General features: G+C 36.2%; 1 protein-coding gene across 1 annotated transcript in view; it reads right to left on the reverse strand.

The window, feature by feature from the left end:
- Positions 1-21,269, reverse strand: part of TRIM33 (tripartite motif containing 33) — a 144,901-nt gene that overhangs the window by 11,415 nt on the left and 112,217 nt on the right. The window contains exons 6-13 of the mRNA XM_012644588.1: positions 20,886-21,032; positions 19,967-20,084; positions 18,305-18,579; positions 17,722-17,886; positions 14,476-14,676; positions 3,969-4,101; positions 2,473-2,536; positions 12-171 (exon numbers count right to left, since the gene is read on the reverse strand). Coding sequence (XP_012500042.1) covers positions 12-171; positions 2,473-2,536; positions 3,969-4,101; positions 14,476-14,676; positions 17,722-17,886; positions 18,305-18,579; positions 19,967-20,084; positions 20,886-21,032 — 1,263 coding nt within the window. The remainder of the gene's footprint in view (positions 1-11; positions 172-2,472; positions 2,537-3,968; positions 4,102-14,475; positions 14,677-17,721; positions 17,887-18,304; positions 18,580-19,966; positions 20,085-20,885; positions 21,033-21,269) is intronic.

The raw sequence follows: 21,269 nt of genomic DNA on the forward strand, positions 1-21,269 counted from the left end.
TGGGAGCTTACCATGCAAGCACTTCTCCTGCCATCTTCTGTCTTTTCTTGTTTCACAGCTCCTGAAAAACTACATATTTCATCTTCAGTTCCAGGTTCTTGCTTGACCTTTACTTGATCAGATTTGAAACTAAGACTTGTCTTCTCAGCAGTTCTTCCCGATGACCCGCAGCTAATAAAAACAAATAAAGGTCGCACATGTTTAACAGTATGGTGTAAGTAAAAACAATTATACAAAAAGTAATGTTCACTACAGTGAAGACAACAGAAATGGCTAATTAGTTCTATCATAAGCACAAAGCAAAATCCCCGTTAAGAGAAGTGAATAACTGGTAAGAATGGATTGCCAATTGAGAATGAACAACTTTTTCACTGAGTTAGTACTTTTCTTCTAAAAGCACTGATTATTTATTTAAAGTATAATTAAAAAGCCAGGCAAGTATTTAATAGGACCAATTTTCACAATGCATCCACATACATATATACAAATAAAAACCATTCATATAATATCTTAAATAAAATATTTCTTGCAATATACTAAATTATTCAAACTAGAGAAGAGTAAAAATCAGTATTCTATCTTAAAACACACATATATACACAAATAGAGGGACACAAACATTCCTATTTCTTAGCTCTACCAAAAAGCCCTAAGAAACAATGAATGATTCAGTAGCAATAAGTACCCCTAGTATGTTATCTCTAAACACTATTTTCCTACTAACATAACCAGAATTTCTTGGAAAAACAGCTGATTGCAAGTCCAAAGCAAAAAATGTACAAGATAAACCTGGAGCATTGTTTCCTAGGAAAAAAGGAAGCTTTCAAAGACTACTGTGATTATAACAAAAGGACCAAGGAACAAACTCGAAGGCGCTTTTATTTTTTTTATTATTATTTTTTTTATAGAGGGGTCCCACTCTTGTTCAGGATATCAAACTCCTGAGCTCAAGCCATCCTCCCACCTCAGCTTCCCAGAGTGCTAGGATTACAGGCGTGAGCCACCGAGCCCATCATCTGAAAAAGCTTTTGACAGGCCAAAGATGGAATAATTTAAGCTATCAATAAAAAAGAGCATCATTAGGATTAAAATATATAAGATATAGTTTCCTTTTCTTTTTTTCCTAGAGACACAGAGTCTTGCTCTGTCACCAAGACTGAAGTGCAGTGGTGCCATCACAGCTCACTGTAGCCTCAGACCCCTGGCCTCAGCCTCCCAAGCAGCTGGGACTACAGGTGTGCACCACTACACCTGGTTTATTTTTTAAATTTTTCTGTAGAGATGGGTTCTCGCTATGTTGCCCAGCCTGGCCTCAAATGATCCTCCTGCCTTGGCCTTCCAAAGTGGTAGGATTACAGGCGTGAACCATAGTGCCAAGCCTAAGATATGTTTAAATACTTTAGTTCATCAAGGTAATAATAATAATGCTCATTGATCACTGTTGGAGGGTGCTGAGAATCAATTCATTACCATGAAAGCAGGCTAATAAAGAATCAATTTATCCTGCCTTTCCTATAACCCAATAGTTGATGACAGAAAGTACTTCTTTATAGAAATATTCTAAGCTAATAAATAAGGAATGACAACAATTCAAATCATTTTTCAACCAGTTAAAAAAAAAAAAAGAGCTAAGCAATGATCACTAATGGTTGCCATTACAAAAAAATCCCAACCAGACATAATGTGCCCGTGATGGGTAAAACATTACCACCATCAAGTATTTTTGCCCTCCCTCCCCATAAATCAAACCTGAATCTGATCGAACCTCCTGATCTAAATACTAATGTAGATGAAAAACAGGAGGCAACATATTGTTTTTTTTAAAAGTAGAGACAGGGTCTTGCTCTGTTGCCCAGGCTGGTCTTGAACTCCTGGCCTCAAGCGATCCTCCCGTCTTGGCCTTCCAAAGTACTGGGATTACAGGTATCAGCCACCATGTCCAGCAGAGGCAGCACATTTAAATGATAAGATGGAGAAACAGGGGAAACTCTATAGGAAAAAGAACTACATTTTTACAACAAATAAATTGATATAAACATATCAATCGGTGGCAATCTATGGAGCTTATGTGAATCTGATTCAAAGAAATCATTTGTTTAAAAAAAGGCATTTGTGGCAAAATTGGGAACTCTAAACATTAACTGGATCTATACTGATATTAAAGAATGAGCTGTTAATTTTTTTTTAGGTGTGATAATGGTTCTGTGGTTATATATTTTTAAAATTCTTATTAAGTGATATATACTGAAAGTCACAAGGGAAATAAGATGATGTCTGAGATTTGTTTCAAAATAATCCAGACCAGGAGGGAAATGAATAGATAGAAGAAACAAAATTGGTCATAACTTGCTCATTGTTAAAGCTAGGTGGTAAGTATATGAGGGTTTAGTGTAATATTCTACTTTTATTACATGTACTTGAAGTTTTTCATAATAAAAAGGAAAAAATAGTTATTAATAACATAATACTCACCTGCCTCGACTGCCAGTACTAGAGGTGCTAGGGGGTCTCACAGGTGTGTGAGAATTGGATAAACCTAAAAAATAAGTCAAAATGTATATAAATACATATAGGGATATCTGGAATTCTGCCCACTGGTTAGAGAACTCAAGATTATTATAACCCAACTTTAAAATTCTTGGAAATCAGACCTAGTCGCAAAGTCAGGGCTGGCATGACGTTGACCAGTTTATCTCATCTGAGCCCAGACATCATCACAGAATCTTCCTCAGAGAATTATTATCTAGTCAACAAAAACTACCAGATCAAGAGAAATCTATCTGCCACCTCTCCCCAAGTCACCTGATAAAATATTCTACTTGGATTCCCATTAATTATTCTTTCAGAAGTCCTCAAATAATTCTTATTACGTCCCAAAAAACTGCAAAATCCACATTTAAATTTGAACTGTTCTTCCTCTAGAAATAAGAAGGTGGTCTGTTTCGGTAAGAAAAAAATAACATTTAATTTACATCAGAAAAATTTCATAACCACTTCTGGGCTGTTAACCTGTTTGGAGTTGCTTCAATCATATATTCATGAGAGTCCCAATTGATTCACCTGGTAACAGGGTTAATAAAACTGGGTTTCTGGAAGAGAGCTATACATCACAGGTATTCTAATAGATTCCTATAAATTTGTTTTAATTTTAAAATTATAATTTGAAAATTAACTTGCTCTTCCTCAACTCGTTTTTTAAAACGATTTTTCATTATTTTACAAAGTCTTTTAAAGTTAAGTTGAAACACAAGAACTCTTCAACTGACCTTCTATATTGTAAAATATAAGATACAAAAAATAAATGTACCTACAAACCCAGCAAAGAATGTGACCAAAGGGTTGAGTATTTTAGAGTTCTGAACAGCACAGACTACAGATATATATTAAAATTACTTCAGTTAGCTAAAGAGTGCTAATAGTATTTGAATAAAAATAATTACAAAGAACAATCAAAAACAAATATTTGTTACTATGACGGTTAATTTTATGTGTCAACTTGGCTAGGATATGATACCCCACTGTTTGGCCAAATACCAGTCTAAATATTACTGTGAAGATATTATTAATATTTGGATGTAATTAACAGTTAAGCCAATACACTTTGAACAAAGCAGATTATCCTCCATAATGTTGGTTAGGCCTCATACAATCAGTTGAAGTCATTAAGACAAAAAACAGAGGGTCCTATGGCCACCTTCCCTGCCGCAAGAAAGAATTTTGCCTCCAGACTCTCATCTCAAGGCTGTAACATAACTCTTCCTGGGTCTCTAGCCTGCTGACCTGCTCTGCAGATTTCAGACTTGCCAGTACCCACAATCACATGAGCCAATTCCTTAACATAAATCTCTCCATCTCCCTCTCTCTATATATACCTACCATTGATTCTATTTTTCCAGAGGACACTAGTAGAGCTACCAAGAGAGACTTTAAGTGTTAAGGAAATAAGGGAATCTCTCTGTTTGCTTTACCTGATGATCCCGGAGATAGGGCAGAGGGTCCTGGGGAAGGATTCATGGTGCTTGTAGGCTGTGGGGGTAGGTGACTGCCTGAGATGTATCTACTTAGTAGATTATCTAAACTACTTGAGCCAGCATCTTCCAACTACAAAGAAAGAAGAAAAAAGATACATGGATTAAAGCAGAGGACAAGTTATTTCATTATTGTCACCACTTATATACAGTATACTAATAAACTAACAGATTATCCCATATCAAACTCAGCTTAATTGAGGCTTCTTTAGGCTTCCCTGAGAACCTACACAGTATAAAGTTTATGTGAATGAAACCATATTACTCAACAAATATGCAGGTGCTCAGGGCAAAACCTAATGATCTATTAAACCCTGTATGTACTATTATGTAAATAGCTCTGACACACTCCTAAGACTTTTGCCTTTTCTTAAAATTGCTGCAGGATCCCATTTATCATTATTCTTCTCCCTAGTCTCCCTCCTTCTATTTCAATGTCCATAGTCCTGCCAGAATCATTCACGTACCCAGAAATGTAATCATGTCAGTAACTAACTTTAAAGCTCTGAAAAGTTCTTATAGCTCATAGAAAGCTCTGAGGCCTTATCCCAAACCATTAAGGCCTCTTAATACATACACACACACATACACACACACACACACACACACACGGAAAAGTCAACAGATCTGAGCCCTTTTCTTAATTAGAGGTAGCAGGATAAAACCAGAGGACCCAGCGCTGTGATTTACAGCTGATTCCCATCTTGAACATCAGTTTCTTATCTATAAAACTGTGATGAAGACATGAGAAAATATTTGCGTAAGAGCAAAAATACACTATTTAAGTATAAAAATTACCGTAAATTTTGCACTATTTCATATGAGAAATGGTCAAACTGTTCTTACTTAAATAATTGTTAATCTTCTTGTTTACTGGCCTAGTTGTACCCACACCTGCCCCCTTTCAATCTTCTTTCCTACTAGAAGTCAGATTATTTCTTATGCAAATCTACTTCTGGTTCAAAAGAGAAACCTAAACACATACATTTACTTCTTGCTCTCCTTTCTTCCCCTAAAAGCACACTGATTTTCACAGCTATAAATCAGAAATGACAGCATGAAAGTAGAAACTTTGGAGTAAACTATGAATATAAACCAAGGTAGAATTGTAAAAATGATCAGAATGGAGCAGCTCACAGTACATCACATGCAAGGGAGGATCCTCCTAAAAAGTAAATAGGACAATTTTCTGAACGCCCTTCAAAATTGCATGCCAGAGACATGAAGGGCTGAAGGTGAGAGTAGGTTGTGGGTTAGCTGAAGCACAATTAAGGGATAGTAGCAGCTGTAATTTGTGGTCACAGCTGTTGGCCAAGGATACACTTGTAAAGTTAAACTTAGAGGAGAATCCCTAGCTGCAATTCACTCAAGTCAACTGGAGGATCTGTGAAGAGGGGAAGCTCCTAATGTGGGCCACAGATGGAAATGGGGCTGGAAATGGGGCTGCATCCCACCTAAAAACAAAGGATTCAAAACAGACATGAAAATCCCATGTTACCTACTCAGGAAGAGGTGAATAGGAAGTATACAAAAGGGCTTCCCTGGTGCCATTATAGCTTCCAGCTGAGAAATGCTAACTGAAGCAACCACCAGCAGGTTTCACCAGACATGGACAGTCACCATAAATAAAGTTAAAAGTCTAAATGGAAAAATATTAATTCTTTTATTCATTAAACCAATATTTTTGAGCATCCCTGAATAACTACATGGAACACAGGGTTAAGTATTATATAAATAGTTTCTATGATTTAAAAGGAAAAAAATAATCCAGTAGGAAAATGAGCATAGGCATCTCACAGAAGACAAAGACAATTCACAGAAGAAATAAAAATAATCAATGAACACAAGATAACCAACCACGCTAATAAAAGAGATGAAAACAAAATCAACAATAATGTCATTCTTATCACATTGGTAAAGATGGAAGAAAAGCGACTGATTTACCAGTGTTGGAAAGATAGCACAGAAATGGGCATTTTCAAATATATAAGCTGGCAAGATATTTTCTGGAGGGCAATTTGTCAATATCTATGCAAACTTTAAATGTGTAACCACTTTTGACCTAGTAATTACACTCCTACCAACTCATCTTACAGAATTACATGCTCATTGTGTCTCAGTGCAGCTTTTTAAAGATAGCATTAAGGTATAAATGACATAAATAAACTAAACATACTCAAAGTGTATATAATTTGATGTGTTTCTTATAGTATACAACTGGGAAAACAAAATCAAGAATAGTCAACAGATCCTATCTATCACCCCCAAGGTTCCTCACGCTCCCTGGTAATCAATCCCTCTCTCCCTTAACCTTGTACTCAACCAGACACTCATCTGCTTTCTGCCATTTTAGTTTTTTCTAGAGTTTTATATAAATGGAATCATATAGTATGCACTTTGTTCATTTGTTTTCTTTCACTCAGCATAATTATTTTGGGATTTATTCACGCTGTTGTATCAAGTCCATTCCTTTTCATTGTTGAGTTAATTAATATTCAACTGTATGGATATACAATTTGTTTATCCATTTATCCGTAGGCAGACATTTGGGTTGTTTCCAGTTTTTGTCTTATTATAAAGTTGCTATTAACATCTGTGTATAAATCTTTGTATATACACAATACACATATTTCCTTCTCTCTTTGGCAAATAAATAGAAGCGCAATGGCTGAATCATTATGGTAGATGTATGTTTAAGTTTTTAAGAAACTGCCAAATTGTTTTTCAAAGTGGTTGTACCATTTTACATTCCTATCGTTTGAAGGTTCTGGTTCATCCACAGTCTCAACAATACACTTACTATAGTTAACATTCAGTCTTTTTAGTTTAGGCATCCTACAAAGTGGGTTGTGGTGTATGTATCTCACTGTGCCTTTTTTTTTTTTTTTTGAGATAGTCTCCCTCTGTCACCCAGGCTAGAGTGCAGTGACATCATCATAGCTCACTGCAGCCTCAAACTCCTGGGCACAAAAGTGATCCTCCTTCTTCAGCCTCCCGAGCAGCTGGGACTACAGGTGCACGCCACCATGCCCGACTAATTTTTTTCTATTTTTGGTTGTCAGACTCATCTTTTTTCTACTTTTTAGTAGAGAGGGGTCTCACTCTTGCTTAGACTGGTTTTGAACTCCTGGTCTCAAGCAATCCTCCTGCCTCAGCCTCCCAAAGTGCTAGGATTATAGGTATGAGCCACTGCACCTGGCCCTTGCTGTGGTTTTAACCTGCATTTCTCTAATGACTAATAATGTTAGCATCTTTTCACAAATGCAGCTTTGTTTTTAATAGTAAGATATGATAAATAAGCCAAAGGTTCACCAACAAAGGGCTAAAAAAAACACACACCCAACAAAATGGAATACCGTACAGCTTTAAACACAAGAAAACTCTAAGAACTGACATGAAAAAAGTCTAAAAAAAATCATAAAACTTGCAACACAGCATTTATAGTATTATACTAGGTGTATATGTATGGTATAATCACACTTTCTGTTACCAAAAAAAAACTGCACATGCACACATATGCATGTGTATCTTTATTTATATTTGTATATGCTTAGGGGAAAAAAATCCGAAAGGAAGTAAACCAATTCGTAATAGTGCTGGGATTTAGTGAGGTGAAAGAAGAATGGGGTAGGCAGGTATTTTCATTTTTTTGGATTAACCTCTTTTTAAAATCTACAATGGTTTTATAAGGTCCATGGAGGCCTTAAAAAAATAGGCAGATCTGATACATCATGTACCACTGTGCCCACCAGACCCCATTCCCCACCAAAACCCTTCAAAATGGCTTCTCATGGAGCTTAGGATAAAATCCAAAATCCTTTACATGCAGCTTACTAAAGGCTCTACATGATCTGGTTTCCATTTTCCTCTCCAGACTCATTTTATGCCACTCCTGTTACTTCTCTTTTTCCCTTTCCTCATTGTCCTTTTTTCTGTTCTTCAAAAGTGCCCAATTCCTCGATACCTTGTGGACTCTGAAATCCTGCTCCTTTTACCTAATGCAATTTACCGCTGACAGCTTCACGCTAATTCCTCCTCAGCCTCCAGGTTTCAAAGAGTCTTTAACAATCCACTAGATTTAGTTAGTGGTATATACTCTCCTGGTATATACTCTCCTTTTTAGTAATACTATACATTATAAACAGGATTTTAAAAATCTGTGAATGCCTGCATTCTCCTGGCCTATAAACTCTGTGACAGCAGGTCTTCTCTTGTCCCAACTGTTCCTCAGAACAAGCACAAAGTAAATGCTCAATACACATGTTAAATGAATGATTATAATTTTCCTATTAAGCATAATCTCTTGGTCCTTTGTCCCAAAGCTTGCTTTATAATAATGAAGAATGGGGACTGCACAGCACGGTATCTGCACTCAGCAGTTTATTCCTGCTGAGGTGTTCAAAGGTCAATGCCATAGAAATTCAGTATCTGGAATTGGTTTTCTTGGCTTTCTGCATGTTAAACCTGGTATTTCTATAGTTTTCTCATACTGCTCAGTTTAATAGTCTTCAATAGCAACTAATGCTGCTTCTTTTAGTGTATCATATTGAGAACCAGGCAGATCCGTCTACTCTGAAAATGACCCTGAAGTAACTTGCTTGAAGAAATTAGAACCTAAAAATTCTTGGTGGGAAATTTGTTAAGTTTTCATCAGTATATCCATATTCAAGTGGAGATAAAAGCCGCCAAAATGTAAGAACTGTGGGCTGACAGGACAATGGTGGATTGAGGATCTGTTCTATTAAAAAGGGCTATCTTGAAGATACCTCTTTAAAGGTTCCAGCTTTTGAGGAACTAAGGTTACCTTGACTGACAGTGGAAGGAATCACATACGAAATTCCTTGAATAAAAATTTATTGACTTTAAATAATTTTGCCTAATGCCCTAGTAAAAAAAAATTCTTTACACTGTATAAAAAAAAAGGAGTGGGGAAAAAGGAAGAAGAGGAAAATAATCATAACTAACATTTATTAAATACTTACAAGCCAGGCAACAAGCTAAATACTTTACGTGAATCTCACTTAATCTTTCCAGCAAGTCCCCAAGGCAGATTCTATTATTATTCTTACTTTAAGAATGCTTAAAATAAAAGAGTGACAAAGCCAGCATTTCAGAAATCACAAAATCTGACCTCAGATTTGACTTGATTATCTCCTGCAATATACCTAACTGCTTGGAATCTCACATTCTTTCATGCTTTTCGGTATTTTTGCATATCTAATTCCTCCTACCTGCCTTCCTTAACCTTGACTGGCTAACATTCTCCTACTTATCTTCCAAGTCCAAATTTAAGATTATCTCATATAAAGCCTATTCTGACTTCCACAGGCATATGTAGAATCTTTTTCTTTATTCTTCCACTGTCATCTATACACATCCATTTGTAGCAATAAACTAACTGCTTTGACCCTGTTTAGAAAATTATCTCCCTATTATATAGGAAACTCCTTGAGGGCAAAGACCATTTCCCTTTGATCCTTATATAACCAGTACGTAGGGTCTAGTACATGGTTAAGTTCTCAAATATCTGTTAAAGAAAATATATGAATGCTTTTCTCTGAGGACTCTATTGGTGGAGAAAAAAAGAAAAAGAAAAATATACAAATGCATTAAAAATAGTAATCCATGTTTCCAGAAATGTTTTAGTGTTATGCTGTACTGAAGATCTGGCCTTGAACACCTAATAAATGGATTCTATATTTAGGTGCTATTCTATCAATCACAAGAAAAATATTACATTTTACCAACCGAGATGTTCAAAACCTGACTAAACAAATACATACTGTTACCAAAAGTGAAACACTAAATATGACAGTACGCAACATTCCCTGTTTTCCATTTACTACCAAAACGTAAATGTTTGAATTTCCCATTTTATTTTTTCTGCCTATATTACCATTAAAACATCTCACTTAGTACAATCAAAAACTATGTAAGTTAATAATTCCTCATCGATTCCGCTTCATCTAATACCTCACTTCTATTTTATTACACCCAATTGTGCCTTTTCACACCCTGAGGTCGTTCTATGTACCATTACCCAGGTCTAAAACATCTCTACCTTGACCAACCAGACCATATCTCATATCTATACTAAAGTACAGTTCAGTCCCTAAGGAAGTTTTTCTTGATTAGGCAAAAGAAGTTTGAGACTTCATCTCTACATTTCAGGTTTGTAATCCTACTCAACAATCTTAAACTTAACTATCTTGGCTATTCAGTTGCTTAGAGACTAATGGGTTTTTTTTAATTTATTTTTTTTTTTTGCTGGGATCCAATCTGCTCTCAGCACCCAGTCCCATCCAGACAATCTCAGTCTTTTTTTTTTTTTTTTTTTTTTTTGAGAAAGAGTCTCCCACTGTTGCCCAGGTTAGAGTACAGTGACATCAGTCTAACTCAGAGTAACCTCAAACTCCTGGGCTCAAGAGATCCTCTGCCTCAGCCTCCCAAGTAGCTGGGACTACAGGTGCATGCCACCAAGCCTGGCTAATTTTTTCTATTTTTAGTAGAGACAGGGTCTCGCTCTTGCTCAGGCTGGCTGGCCTCAAACTTCTGAGGCTCAAGCAATCCTCCCGCCTCAGCCTCCAAAGTGCTAGGATTACAGGTATGAGCTACTGCCCCTGGTCTACTTGCTTTTAAAAGTAGGTGACAGGCCGGGCGCGGTGGCTCACGCCTGTAATCCTAGCACTCTGGGAGGCCGAGGTGGGCGGATTGTTTGAGCTCAGGAGTTCGAGACCAGCCTGAGCAAGAGCAAGACCCCATCTCTACTAAAAATAGAAAATAAATTAATCGGCCAACTAAAAATATACAGAAAAAATTAGCTGGGCATGGTGGCGCATGCCTGTAGTCCCAGCTACTCAGGAGGCTGAGGCAGAAGGATCGCTTGAGCCCAGGAGTGTGAGGTTGCTGTGAGCTAGGCTGACGCCATGGCACTCACTCTAGCCCAGGCAAAAGAGTGAGACTCTGTCTCAAAAAAAAAAAAAAAAAAAAAAAAAGTAGGTGACAGTAACGAATGTTGTCAAGGATGTAGAGAAACTGCTATCTTCATATACTGCTGGCAGGAATGTAAAATAGTGCAGCTACTATGGAAAACAGTTTGGCAGTTTCTCGAAAAGTTAAATGTACAATACGACTGTGCAATTCCACTCCTAGATATTAACCTTAGAAAACTGATGATCTATGTTCACACAAAAAGCTGCATATAAAAGCTAATAGCAGCATTGTTCCTAATAGCCAAAGAGTAGAAAACCAAATGTTCATAGACTGACGAAAGAACAAAATGTAGTATATCTGCACAATGGAATATTATTCAGCCATATAAAAGAAAGGAATTAAATACTGATATATGCCACAACATGGATAGACGTGGGAAACATTATGCTAAGTGAAAGATGCAAGGCACAAAAGGCCACATGATTCCATTCATATGAAATGTCCAGAATAGGCAAATCCATAGAGACAAAAATAGATTAGCGGTTCCGGGGACTAGGAGAGAAGGAAACAAAGAGTGACTGTTAATGAGTACAGTTTCTTCTGGGGTGATGAAAATATTCTGAAATTAGGGGTAATGGTTGCACAATCTTGTGAATGTACTAAACACCACTGATTTGTACATTTTTAGAGTGGATATCATGGTATATAAATTTTATTTCAATAAAAAAGTAGATGGTACTTTAATAAAGCAGTAGATAAAAAATAAAGTAAGACAAGATATCTGTAATTAAAGAAGAGGTTTATAGAAGGCATGGATTCTGCTCCTCCAACCCTACTGTAAAAAAATTAAAGATGGGTGAGGACACATTCTGAAGTTCCTTGTCTTAATCCCAAAGCTCTTCCCGGCAGGAGAACAGGGGAATATGGGGCTCACTTCCATTATGATGCTCAGCTTTTCAAAGATGTAGGGCATCTACACTTCATCTATCTGAACCAAGTTAAAGTAGTCCTAACAAACTGGGTTAAATTTGACATTAGCAACCATTCTCCCTTTGTAAGTTTCTTAAGAACGGAAACCAAGTCTTGTTTGTCCTCTCATCCTAAATGCCCGAGAACCTTTAGCATACAGTAAGTGCTTAGTTAAAACTGAATGACTGACTATTTTAACACTGTGAACATCTCTGGTTACCCAAAGGCTCTCAATACCATATCCTTCCAGGTCTACAATCCCAAACAACCTCCCTGGTATTGTTAAGAGAAGTGGAGAGAGAGAACTGGACTTACCATCAGGAGTCTGGGTATTAAATTCCAACTTTTCCACTTATCACTGACTCTGGGAAAAGTCACTAACCTCTCTTACAGTCTGTCATTCATAAAATAGGGATATTATATATTATATCAGGCGAAGCACTAAACTAATATATTATCTGTAAAATCATTTCATATAAGCTTTTAACTTAGAAATGTTACTTTTAATTTAATATTCCACATTTTTCCATTCTACATACTCCAGTCTTCTTCGCACCAACAAAACCACCATTCCCTTAGCCAAAAAAGATCTCTTCTAATACCAGAGAAGGAACTGAATTAAAAAAATTCACACTATGTTAGTGATTTTCAAACAACTTTGATGAGGACTATAGTTAATAATAGTGTATTGTATTCAGGATTTTTGCTAAAGAGTATATTATATCTTACCATGGGAGTAGGGGAGGGGAGATGTGGTTAACAATGTGAGATGATGAATAAGTTGATTTTTCCACAATAGTAATCATTTTACTATATATATGTCTCTTATAACAACATGTTGTATATCTTAAATATAAACAATTGCAAATTAAATTAAATTAAAAAGAAACGATTTTGAAGTTATAGAAAATATCCTTTAAAACTCTTACACAAACCCATTAATACACAAAAATATTAGCCTGCAGCCATAAAAAGAGTCAAGGGTCCTACTGTTGCAGCAGTTCCACTGCTCCCTGTTCTCATGGTAACTCATACAACGCACGAGGTGATTCTGTATAACCTTGGCAGGTTATGTGTACATTTTAATTCTTTTAATACAAAGAAATTGGTGAAATTTCAGAAGGAACTGAAAGATACTTTTCTTTAGGAAAGTATGACAGTTGAAAGGGGCAAGAGGCCTCAGGAGTCCTTCATGTTCCACCTATTCCTCCCACTCATTACTTCCCCTTCTCCTGTCAGTGTATGTCCCAAAGTGCCTGGTATCTTGACCCTCCCTCTAACCTCACCCTTTCACAACCCAATAACTACTCCTCCTTTTGGATCTAACAGAAAAAATGACAAAGATCTGACCACATTTTGGTCCTGGGTCTCCTCTCTGGCTTTAAACTTGCACCAGAGTGTATCATCTGACATAAGGTTTGTCTGTTCACAAGGGGTGGGAAGGATTTACCCTACTAGCAAAGCTGATATTAATCCATTATTGTACCTCCTTAGACAGTATCATAATTTGCTGTTCACATAATATTCAATTCCTTATAGCTTTAAAATATTGAAAAATGCTAGTTTTGTTAATTTTTTTTTAAATTTGAGATGGAGTCTCATTAGGTTGCCGAGGCTGGTCTCGAACTCCTAGGCTCAAGGGATCCTCCTCCCTCAGCCTTCTGAGTGGCTGGGATTACTAGGGTGTGCCGCCAGGCTTAGCCTGAGGAATGCTAGTTTTAGCACAAAAACTTGTCAAGATTCAAATATTTATACTTTACTCTTTGTTTAATTGACTAATATAATTGTGCATATTTATGGAATACAATGTGATGTTTTGATCTATGCATGTATTATAGAAACATTCAGTTAAGCTAATAAACATATCACCCCACCAATCCATTTTTTTTTTGTTGTAAGAAAATTAAAAACTAATTTTAGCAATTTTGAAATATACAACACACTATCAATCAACTGGTCATTGAACAGTACAACAGATCACTAAAACTTATCTCCAAAGGAAGCAAAATTGGTATATCAAGGAGAGATTATCTACATTCCCACACTTACTTCAGCAATCTTCACAATAGCTAAGATTTGGAAGCAACCTAAGTGTTCATCAACAGATGAACAGATAAAGAGAATAGGGTATATATACACAATGGAATACGCCATACGGCCTTTAAAAAGAAGGCGATTCTGCCACTTGTGACAACATAGATGGAACTAAAGAACATTATGGTAAGTGAAATCAGCCAGGCACAGAAAAATAAATACTGGATGATCTCACTTCTATGTGGAATCTAAAAATGTTGATCTCATAGAAACAGAGAATACAAATGTGGTTACCAGAGGCTGGGGTGGAGGAGGGAAGGGAAAAGGAAGACGTTGATCAAAGAGTACAAAGTTTCACTTAGGCTGGAGTAATAAATTTTAGTAATTTAAATTTTACTCTTTAGAAATTTCAAGGAAATGTTGGTCCTGAATTTTAAAAACCTTGAAATAAATACTTGAATTCCCTAATTAACATGAGATATTAAATACCTCATTCAACTTAAATACAAACCTGTATGGGTGGAATATCTGGCAGTGATGGAAGGTTTTCTGGATTGGTAACTGAGGGGATTAGCTCTATTGCTGTAACAGATGGGCTGGTGGGACCTCGGTTTGCATTTGCGATAGTTGCCGTAGTAGGGCTCGTTGGGTTGATTGTGGTGTTGTGTACCGATACAACAGGAAAGGGTCCAGCATGCCCTGGGTTTGAGTGCTAATAAGAAAGAAGACATTATCATTACTTGATCTGCCAGAATATTAGAATATGAACTATACCTTTACAACAATTTTTAGTTTAGGAAGGATTCATGAGTATTGGATATCTGTGGGCCCTCTCAAACTTATTCAGGAGAAGAACAGTTCAAACTTAGCATTTTCATTTTTCTATTTAGTTTTGTGTAGTATCTAGGGAAAAACAGACTTGCCAATAATTTTCAACCTGTCAACCTGGAGATATGATATTATTTCAGAACCAAGGGGGTATATATATAATGGATGATCTGGAAGTTTTCAAACAGAAGGCCAAGAAAACTACTGCTCTGTCTACATTCCTCTTTGATTATTTAGTCTCATTTCTTTTTTAGAGACAGGGTCTTACTCTGTCATCTGGGCTGGAGTATAGTGGCATGATCATAGTTCACCGCAGCCTACAACTCCTGGGCTCAAGCAATCTTCTCTCCTCAGACTCCTGAGCAGCTAGGGCTCCAGCTGTGCATCACCACGCCTGGCTACTTTTTTATTTTTTTAGAGATGAGGTCTCGCTGTGTTGCCCAAGTTGGCCTTGAGCTCCTGGCCTCAAGCAATCATTCCCCCTTAGCCTCCCAAGTCGCTGGGATTACAGGTGAGATAGCAGCTTGATATGGTACAAAGAACAATGAATTTACAGAAAGGAAACAAGACATCAATTCCTCACTATAATACTGTGTGATCTTAGGGAAATCACATAATCTCCACAATTTAGAAATGTGGATAATGATCCCTCACTCGTTTCACTGTGATGGCTGTTATAAGAATCGCTGAAGATAATACAGATGAAAATCCTTGGGAAACAAATTATATACATATATAAGTAACTCATTTGAAATATTTAAAAACTAAAAATGCAAATAACATTTAGTGATTTCTGTAGGGGTAACCTTAAAGTCTAAGGAAAATATTTTGAGATGGCTGGTTAGTCTGATTCTGTAGCTTCTGTACTCTTTGAAATGGTGTACCTGGCCCCTGGTAGTGTTTGAAGGCTTTCCGTGAACTAAGGGGTACATGGCTGTGTGAATAGTTTTAACGAAATTAATGTTCAGATTCCCAGCCTCCGTATGTATTTTCTTTCAAAAAAAAAAACAAAATCCTATTTGCCTAAGGAATTGCCATGCTCTGCAGGGTCTCCTTTTCCACTTTTGCAACTGCCCTTCTTGCCCTTGACAGAAGGACAGCATACGTCTGACTCATTCCTAATCTTACTCTAGGCACATTGCTCCATGATGAAAAAAAAAAGAAAACCTGTCCAGATAATCAAAGGTATAATTGATAATAATGATATAGGGTGTTGAAAGTGACTGCCTCTAAAACCTGAGAAATAAATTTTCAAATGAGTTTCAATATTTGATGATCAACAAAAATAAAGACCTGGGAAGCTGTCACTGATAAAAGGTTTTTAAATAGTTGAGATTCAACTTATAATCTAGGAAAAGTTAAAAGAACTGAGGAATATTACTACAGTAAAATTATTTTAATTCCCAAATACATAATTTTGTGAACAAGTTTCCTATCATGTGAAACAAAAACGAAAAAACAAGTAATAAAAATCATTGTTGAATTCTGACTTATTTTAACAATAAGAGCGAGCATACAAACATATACAACTAAAAGGAGGGGATAAAAAGTCTCCATATAGCTCAAAAAAATGTATATACAAAAAGAGTTCCATTTTATGTTTTCTAATATTCTAAATCATGTATATACATATATTCTGTTTCAACAATTGTGGAGAAATGATGTAATGATAATTTGGTTCACAGAAAAGGTTTTAAAACTTAATGGACTTATTGTCACTGGGAGTTTATAAAGAATTTTTTTATTAAAATAAACATTTTTCCTGCAGAAAATTATATTAGGCCAATCTATGCCAATCACACAAAAATATACTATATTAAACTAAAACACTGTAGGTGAAGTAGAAGCTAAATTCAAATCTAAGGAGAGCTTCCTATTAATATTTACTGTATTTGGGATTCCAGTGGATTGATTTAAAAAAATGATGTAAAGGTTTTCTTTTTTCTTTTTACTTTGTAGTGTCAATATTTACAATATGCTAGAAAGGATACTTTTTTCAACTATTAATATTTAAACTTACACTGGAAATTTTAAACGAAACCCTTCAAATGTGAGGGAGTGCATATTTTTCAAAATTCTTTCTGGGGGCACTTAGAGCAAAAAGCTGAAGGACTACTGCTCTAAGACAGTGTTCCTCCAACTTTATTGTGCAGACTGACCTGAAAGACTTAGTAAAAGTTTACATATTTTACACGCTACCCTCCTGGGAATTCTGATTCAGTGGTTATGGCTCAGAATCTGTTCTGACAAGGTCCCTCACCCTACCCAAGCTGACCGGTGATTCTGCTGGCCTTTAAAGCGTGTTTTGAGAAACACCACTCTCAAAGCTAAAATATGAATTCTATTATTTTATAACTAGAAATCCTATGAAAAAGTAGTCTCATTTTATAATCATACTTTCTATAACAATTATAATCTACTATTCAGGCAAAGATATAAAACATGTCTCTAAGTACACATTTTTAAGATTAAGCATATCTATATCCTAAAAGGAACAATGCTTGACTGGAGAAAAGAAAAAGGGAAAAAAATTACATATAATTAGCTCTATTACTTTCAAATTCCTTTTTATATGTTAGAATCAAAAAGTCACATTAAAAGAGCAGAGGAACAATGTCAGGAAACTAAAGTTCTAATTTTGATTTTATCATTACCTTCTGTGGTTTGTTTTTCACATCTGTAAATGGAATAGGTTGGACTACATCAGGGTTTCTCAACCCACAGCATATGGGGTTAAAAGAGATCCAAGAAGCTCTTAAAATTAAATACAAAATTTTGTATGTATGTATATTTTTCTGGGACAAGAAAATATATAGCATTAATCAAATTCTCAAACATATCAACCACACACCCCCAAAAATTAATTAAGAAAATGATGTCTTTTAGTTTTAAAATGGTATGATTCTTACAAATGTAACTCTAGGCATACTTGTCTTTGGAGGTGTGGCTGCATCATGGAATATTGAGGGCCGCTGTGCCTGGGTATCCCTGGTATTCTGGCAGCATTCTGAGCCAGTCTCATCTGATGGGCTTGAAAAGCTCCACAGTTCATGTTGCCTCTTTGCATTGTTTGCACACTGATCAATCGTGGAGGCTACAAAAAGTAGAAATTGATATTTATGTAATAATCATTAATAAATTTATCTTTCAATTATAAAATGTTACGATAAAAATAATTCAGCCAGGATAAAAGAGTCTAATGAAAAAAGCAAAAATTCTTCTTCTCATCTCTAGCCTCAATCCCCAATCTGGTGTGGAAGGATGAGAACTTCTGTACTGCCAGAGTATTAGTGAGTTAAATTTTTTTCCCAAGGTAAGTTATTTACTTACTGCCTTTCTCCCACCTCACCCACATCCCCAACAGAACAAGAGCAAGTATTTAAATTCTGACCTTTGAGCTCTGCTCAAAGTCCTGCTAGTAACTTTGAAATGTGTAACTCACCTATATAGGAAAAAGTGTAATCTTGAGGTCTTCATAATTTGTATCAATAATGTAGTAACACGATACTCACCTGTTGCTGTAACATTTGAGGTGCTGCTTGTCTAGGATGCTGCTGTGTTGTTGTGGTGGTGGTTGGTACAGGTGCTGGCGGTTGCTGCATCCTCATCTGTTGTAACTGCTGATGTTTCTGTGCGTATACTTGTTGTTGCATGTGCTGGAGCCGAAGCTGTGCTAAATTAATCTGTCCAGGGGTTTTACTAATGTGGTTTGTCCCTGGAGGAACTTGCCCAACTACAACATTAGGAGTATAACCAGGAGCTGGTTTACTCTCTATTACTAGATTACCTGAAGGATTTAAAAAATAAGAATTTTTATATAATCAACTAATCATCTACTTTACAGATTTATCACTATCTTTTCCTCCTCCTGACAACTATCAGCATCTCAAAGCTTCCTATAGTTCAGCAGGAATTGGAACCATGTTTAAAGATGGTGAGGATCAGAAATATAAAGCTGAATAAATGACTTTTAATTACCTAGAATAATATAATATCTGCCCTTATCTTTATTTACACAGATGTACAGAAAATTAGAGATGAAAGAGATAGTATTAGAGGAGGCCCATCTAGTCAGTCTAAATCAATTCTCCCATGACAAGATTCCACGATACGAGATTCCTAGCACTGATTCCATCTGCCTTTGAATTACCAAAATGTGCAGAGCACAGTACTACATTGCTACAAAATTGTCCTCTGTGGCAATATGGAATGCTTCAAACACTTATGTCCTTAGAAGTGACAATTTTCCTTGCTTTTCACAGAGCCATTGCTTTCTAGGCATAGAGGGCAAATTTTAGGAAGATGTTGATTTAAGGCGAAGGTTGGCAGGCTTTTTCTGTAATGGGCCAGGATCGTATATATTTTAAGCTTACCAGGCCGCATAAGATCTGTCTCACAGTCTTTGGTTTTTGTTTGTATGTAGAAACCATTCTTAGCTACCATGCCACACAAAAATAGGTTACTGATGCCAGCTCTAAGGCTACAGCCAAATTCGAATATAATTTGTCCTTTTATGTAAAGATTACTTTTTAAAGAAAAGAAAACAGAAGGTCATCCAGCCTCTGCTTTTATAACTCCCAATCTTTAGGACTTGACTAATATGAAAGCGAGTTTACTCAATCTGTAGATAACTCTAATTGTTGGGAGTGTGTGTGTGTGTGTATGTATGTGTATATGTATGTGTTTTAATTGAGCTGTCTGACCATCTCTCTGTGGAGTAACAAAAGCAAAGTCCACTTCTCTTCCACATGAAAAGAGCTACCCTTATCTTTCAAACATTCCTCAGGACATGACTATCGAACACATCAGCATCTTGGGGGTCCTCCACTAATGCATAATTTGGCATAATTAAACTACTGAGGATCTAAAACATTATTCCAGAGAATGAAGAACGATTTGCTAAGATTTTAATATGAAATAGTCAATATCAATTTTAAAAGATGGGGGAGGGGTCTAGAAATGATACACGTCAGAAAATACTATTCAGATTAGACTCAACATTCTTAAAATGTAATGACACAGCAATATAAAACCATAGCTACAGTGAGTTTCCAATAAAATATTTTCCAAGTAGTTTACATTTTAAAATTAAAAACTTTATCTAAAATTTCCTTTAGATGTTTTCTCCTAATTCAGTGTTCCAAGTTATATTCATACAACTAATTATTTCTCACCTAAATTGACTACATTCTTTGCCCAGAAGGTAGGATCACAATGGAAACGTATTGCTCCATTAGCAGCAGGGACTGGATCACATCGTGCTTTCAAAATATGACGCAACTGAAAAGTGATCTTAAAGGGAAAAAAATTCGCATTAGTTTTAAAATTAAATATTAATTTAAAAAACATACAAGATAAAGACTTTTCAAAAGTATAGTATATAGTTCCAGACCGGGCGCGATGGCTCACGCCTGTAATCCTAGCACTCCGGGAGGCCGAGGCGGGCGGATTGTTTGAGCTCAGGAGTTCGAGACCAGCCTGAGCAAGAGTGAGACCCCGTCTCTACTAAAATTAGAAAGAAATTAATTGGACAACTAAAAATATATAGAAAAAATTAGCTGGGCATGGTGGCGCATGCCTGTAGTCCCAGCTACTCAGGAGGCTGAGGCAGTAGGATCGCTTGAGCCCAGGAGTTTGAGGTTGCTGTGAGCTAGGATGACACCATGGCACTCTAGCCCGGGCAACACAGTGAGACTCTGTCTCAAAAAAAAAAAGTATATAGCTCCAGTGTTAGTCTCAGATGAGATAGTATCAATGTTTAAATTAGCAATCAAATCAAATGCATATGCTTGAATTTCTGCCATTTCTGGTAATAAATTGCATCAAGACACTAGGTATCATTAAAAAAGTACATAGTGTATGACTCTATTTACATGAAATTCTAGGAAATGAAAGAAATCAAATTACTAGTTGCCAAAGACTAGGGTAAAGGGAACAAGGAAACTTTTGAAGTATGATGGAAATTTTCTGTCTTGATGTGGTGGTGGTTACATTTGCCAAAATTCAAATTTATACTTGAAACAGCTACAGTTGACTCAATATAAGAATGTCTTAACGTGCATTAAAGAAAAATGAAGATATTATGTGTCTTACCAGTCGCTTGCTGTATAGTAGTGCAGTGCTGCTACCGCTTGCAATTGCCCAGTTTGTAAAGTTCATAACATGCTTCACCTGTCGGGAAAGGCCCGTGATGTCATTCTGCTGCTGTAGTAACTTCATCTGCCTTTCTTTTGTAACATTCTGAAAGAGAACAAGAGCTTCACTGAAGAATTCTATATGAAAAAAATCAGCCCCAAATTTCTGTTGCAAATGGACACAATACTTATTATTTCCTTTAAAAATAAGATAAATGAACAAGCTCATGATTATTTAGTGAGGCTATGATTAATCAGAGAAAAAGTCACTCACAAAAATGGGACTAAAGCTTAGCTCTCTAAGCTAAAAAGGATATTCCACATATGGAAATTAATGTTAGTT

Source organism: Propithecus coquereli, unplaced genomic scaffold, assembly GCF_000956105.1.
Source record: "Propithecus coquereli isolate 6110/MARCELLA unplaced genomic scaffold, Pcoq_1.0 Scaffold215, whole genome shotgun sequence".
Classification (NCBI taxonomy): domain Eukaryota; kingdom Metazoa; phylum Chordata; class Mammalia; order Primates; family Indriidae; genus Propithecus; species Propithecus coquereli.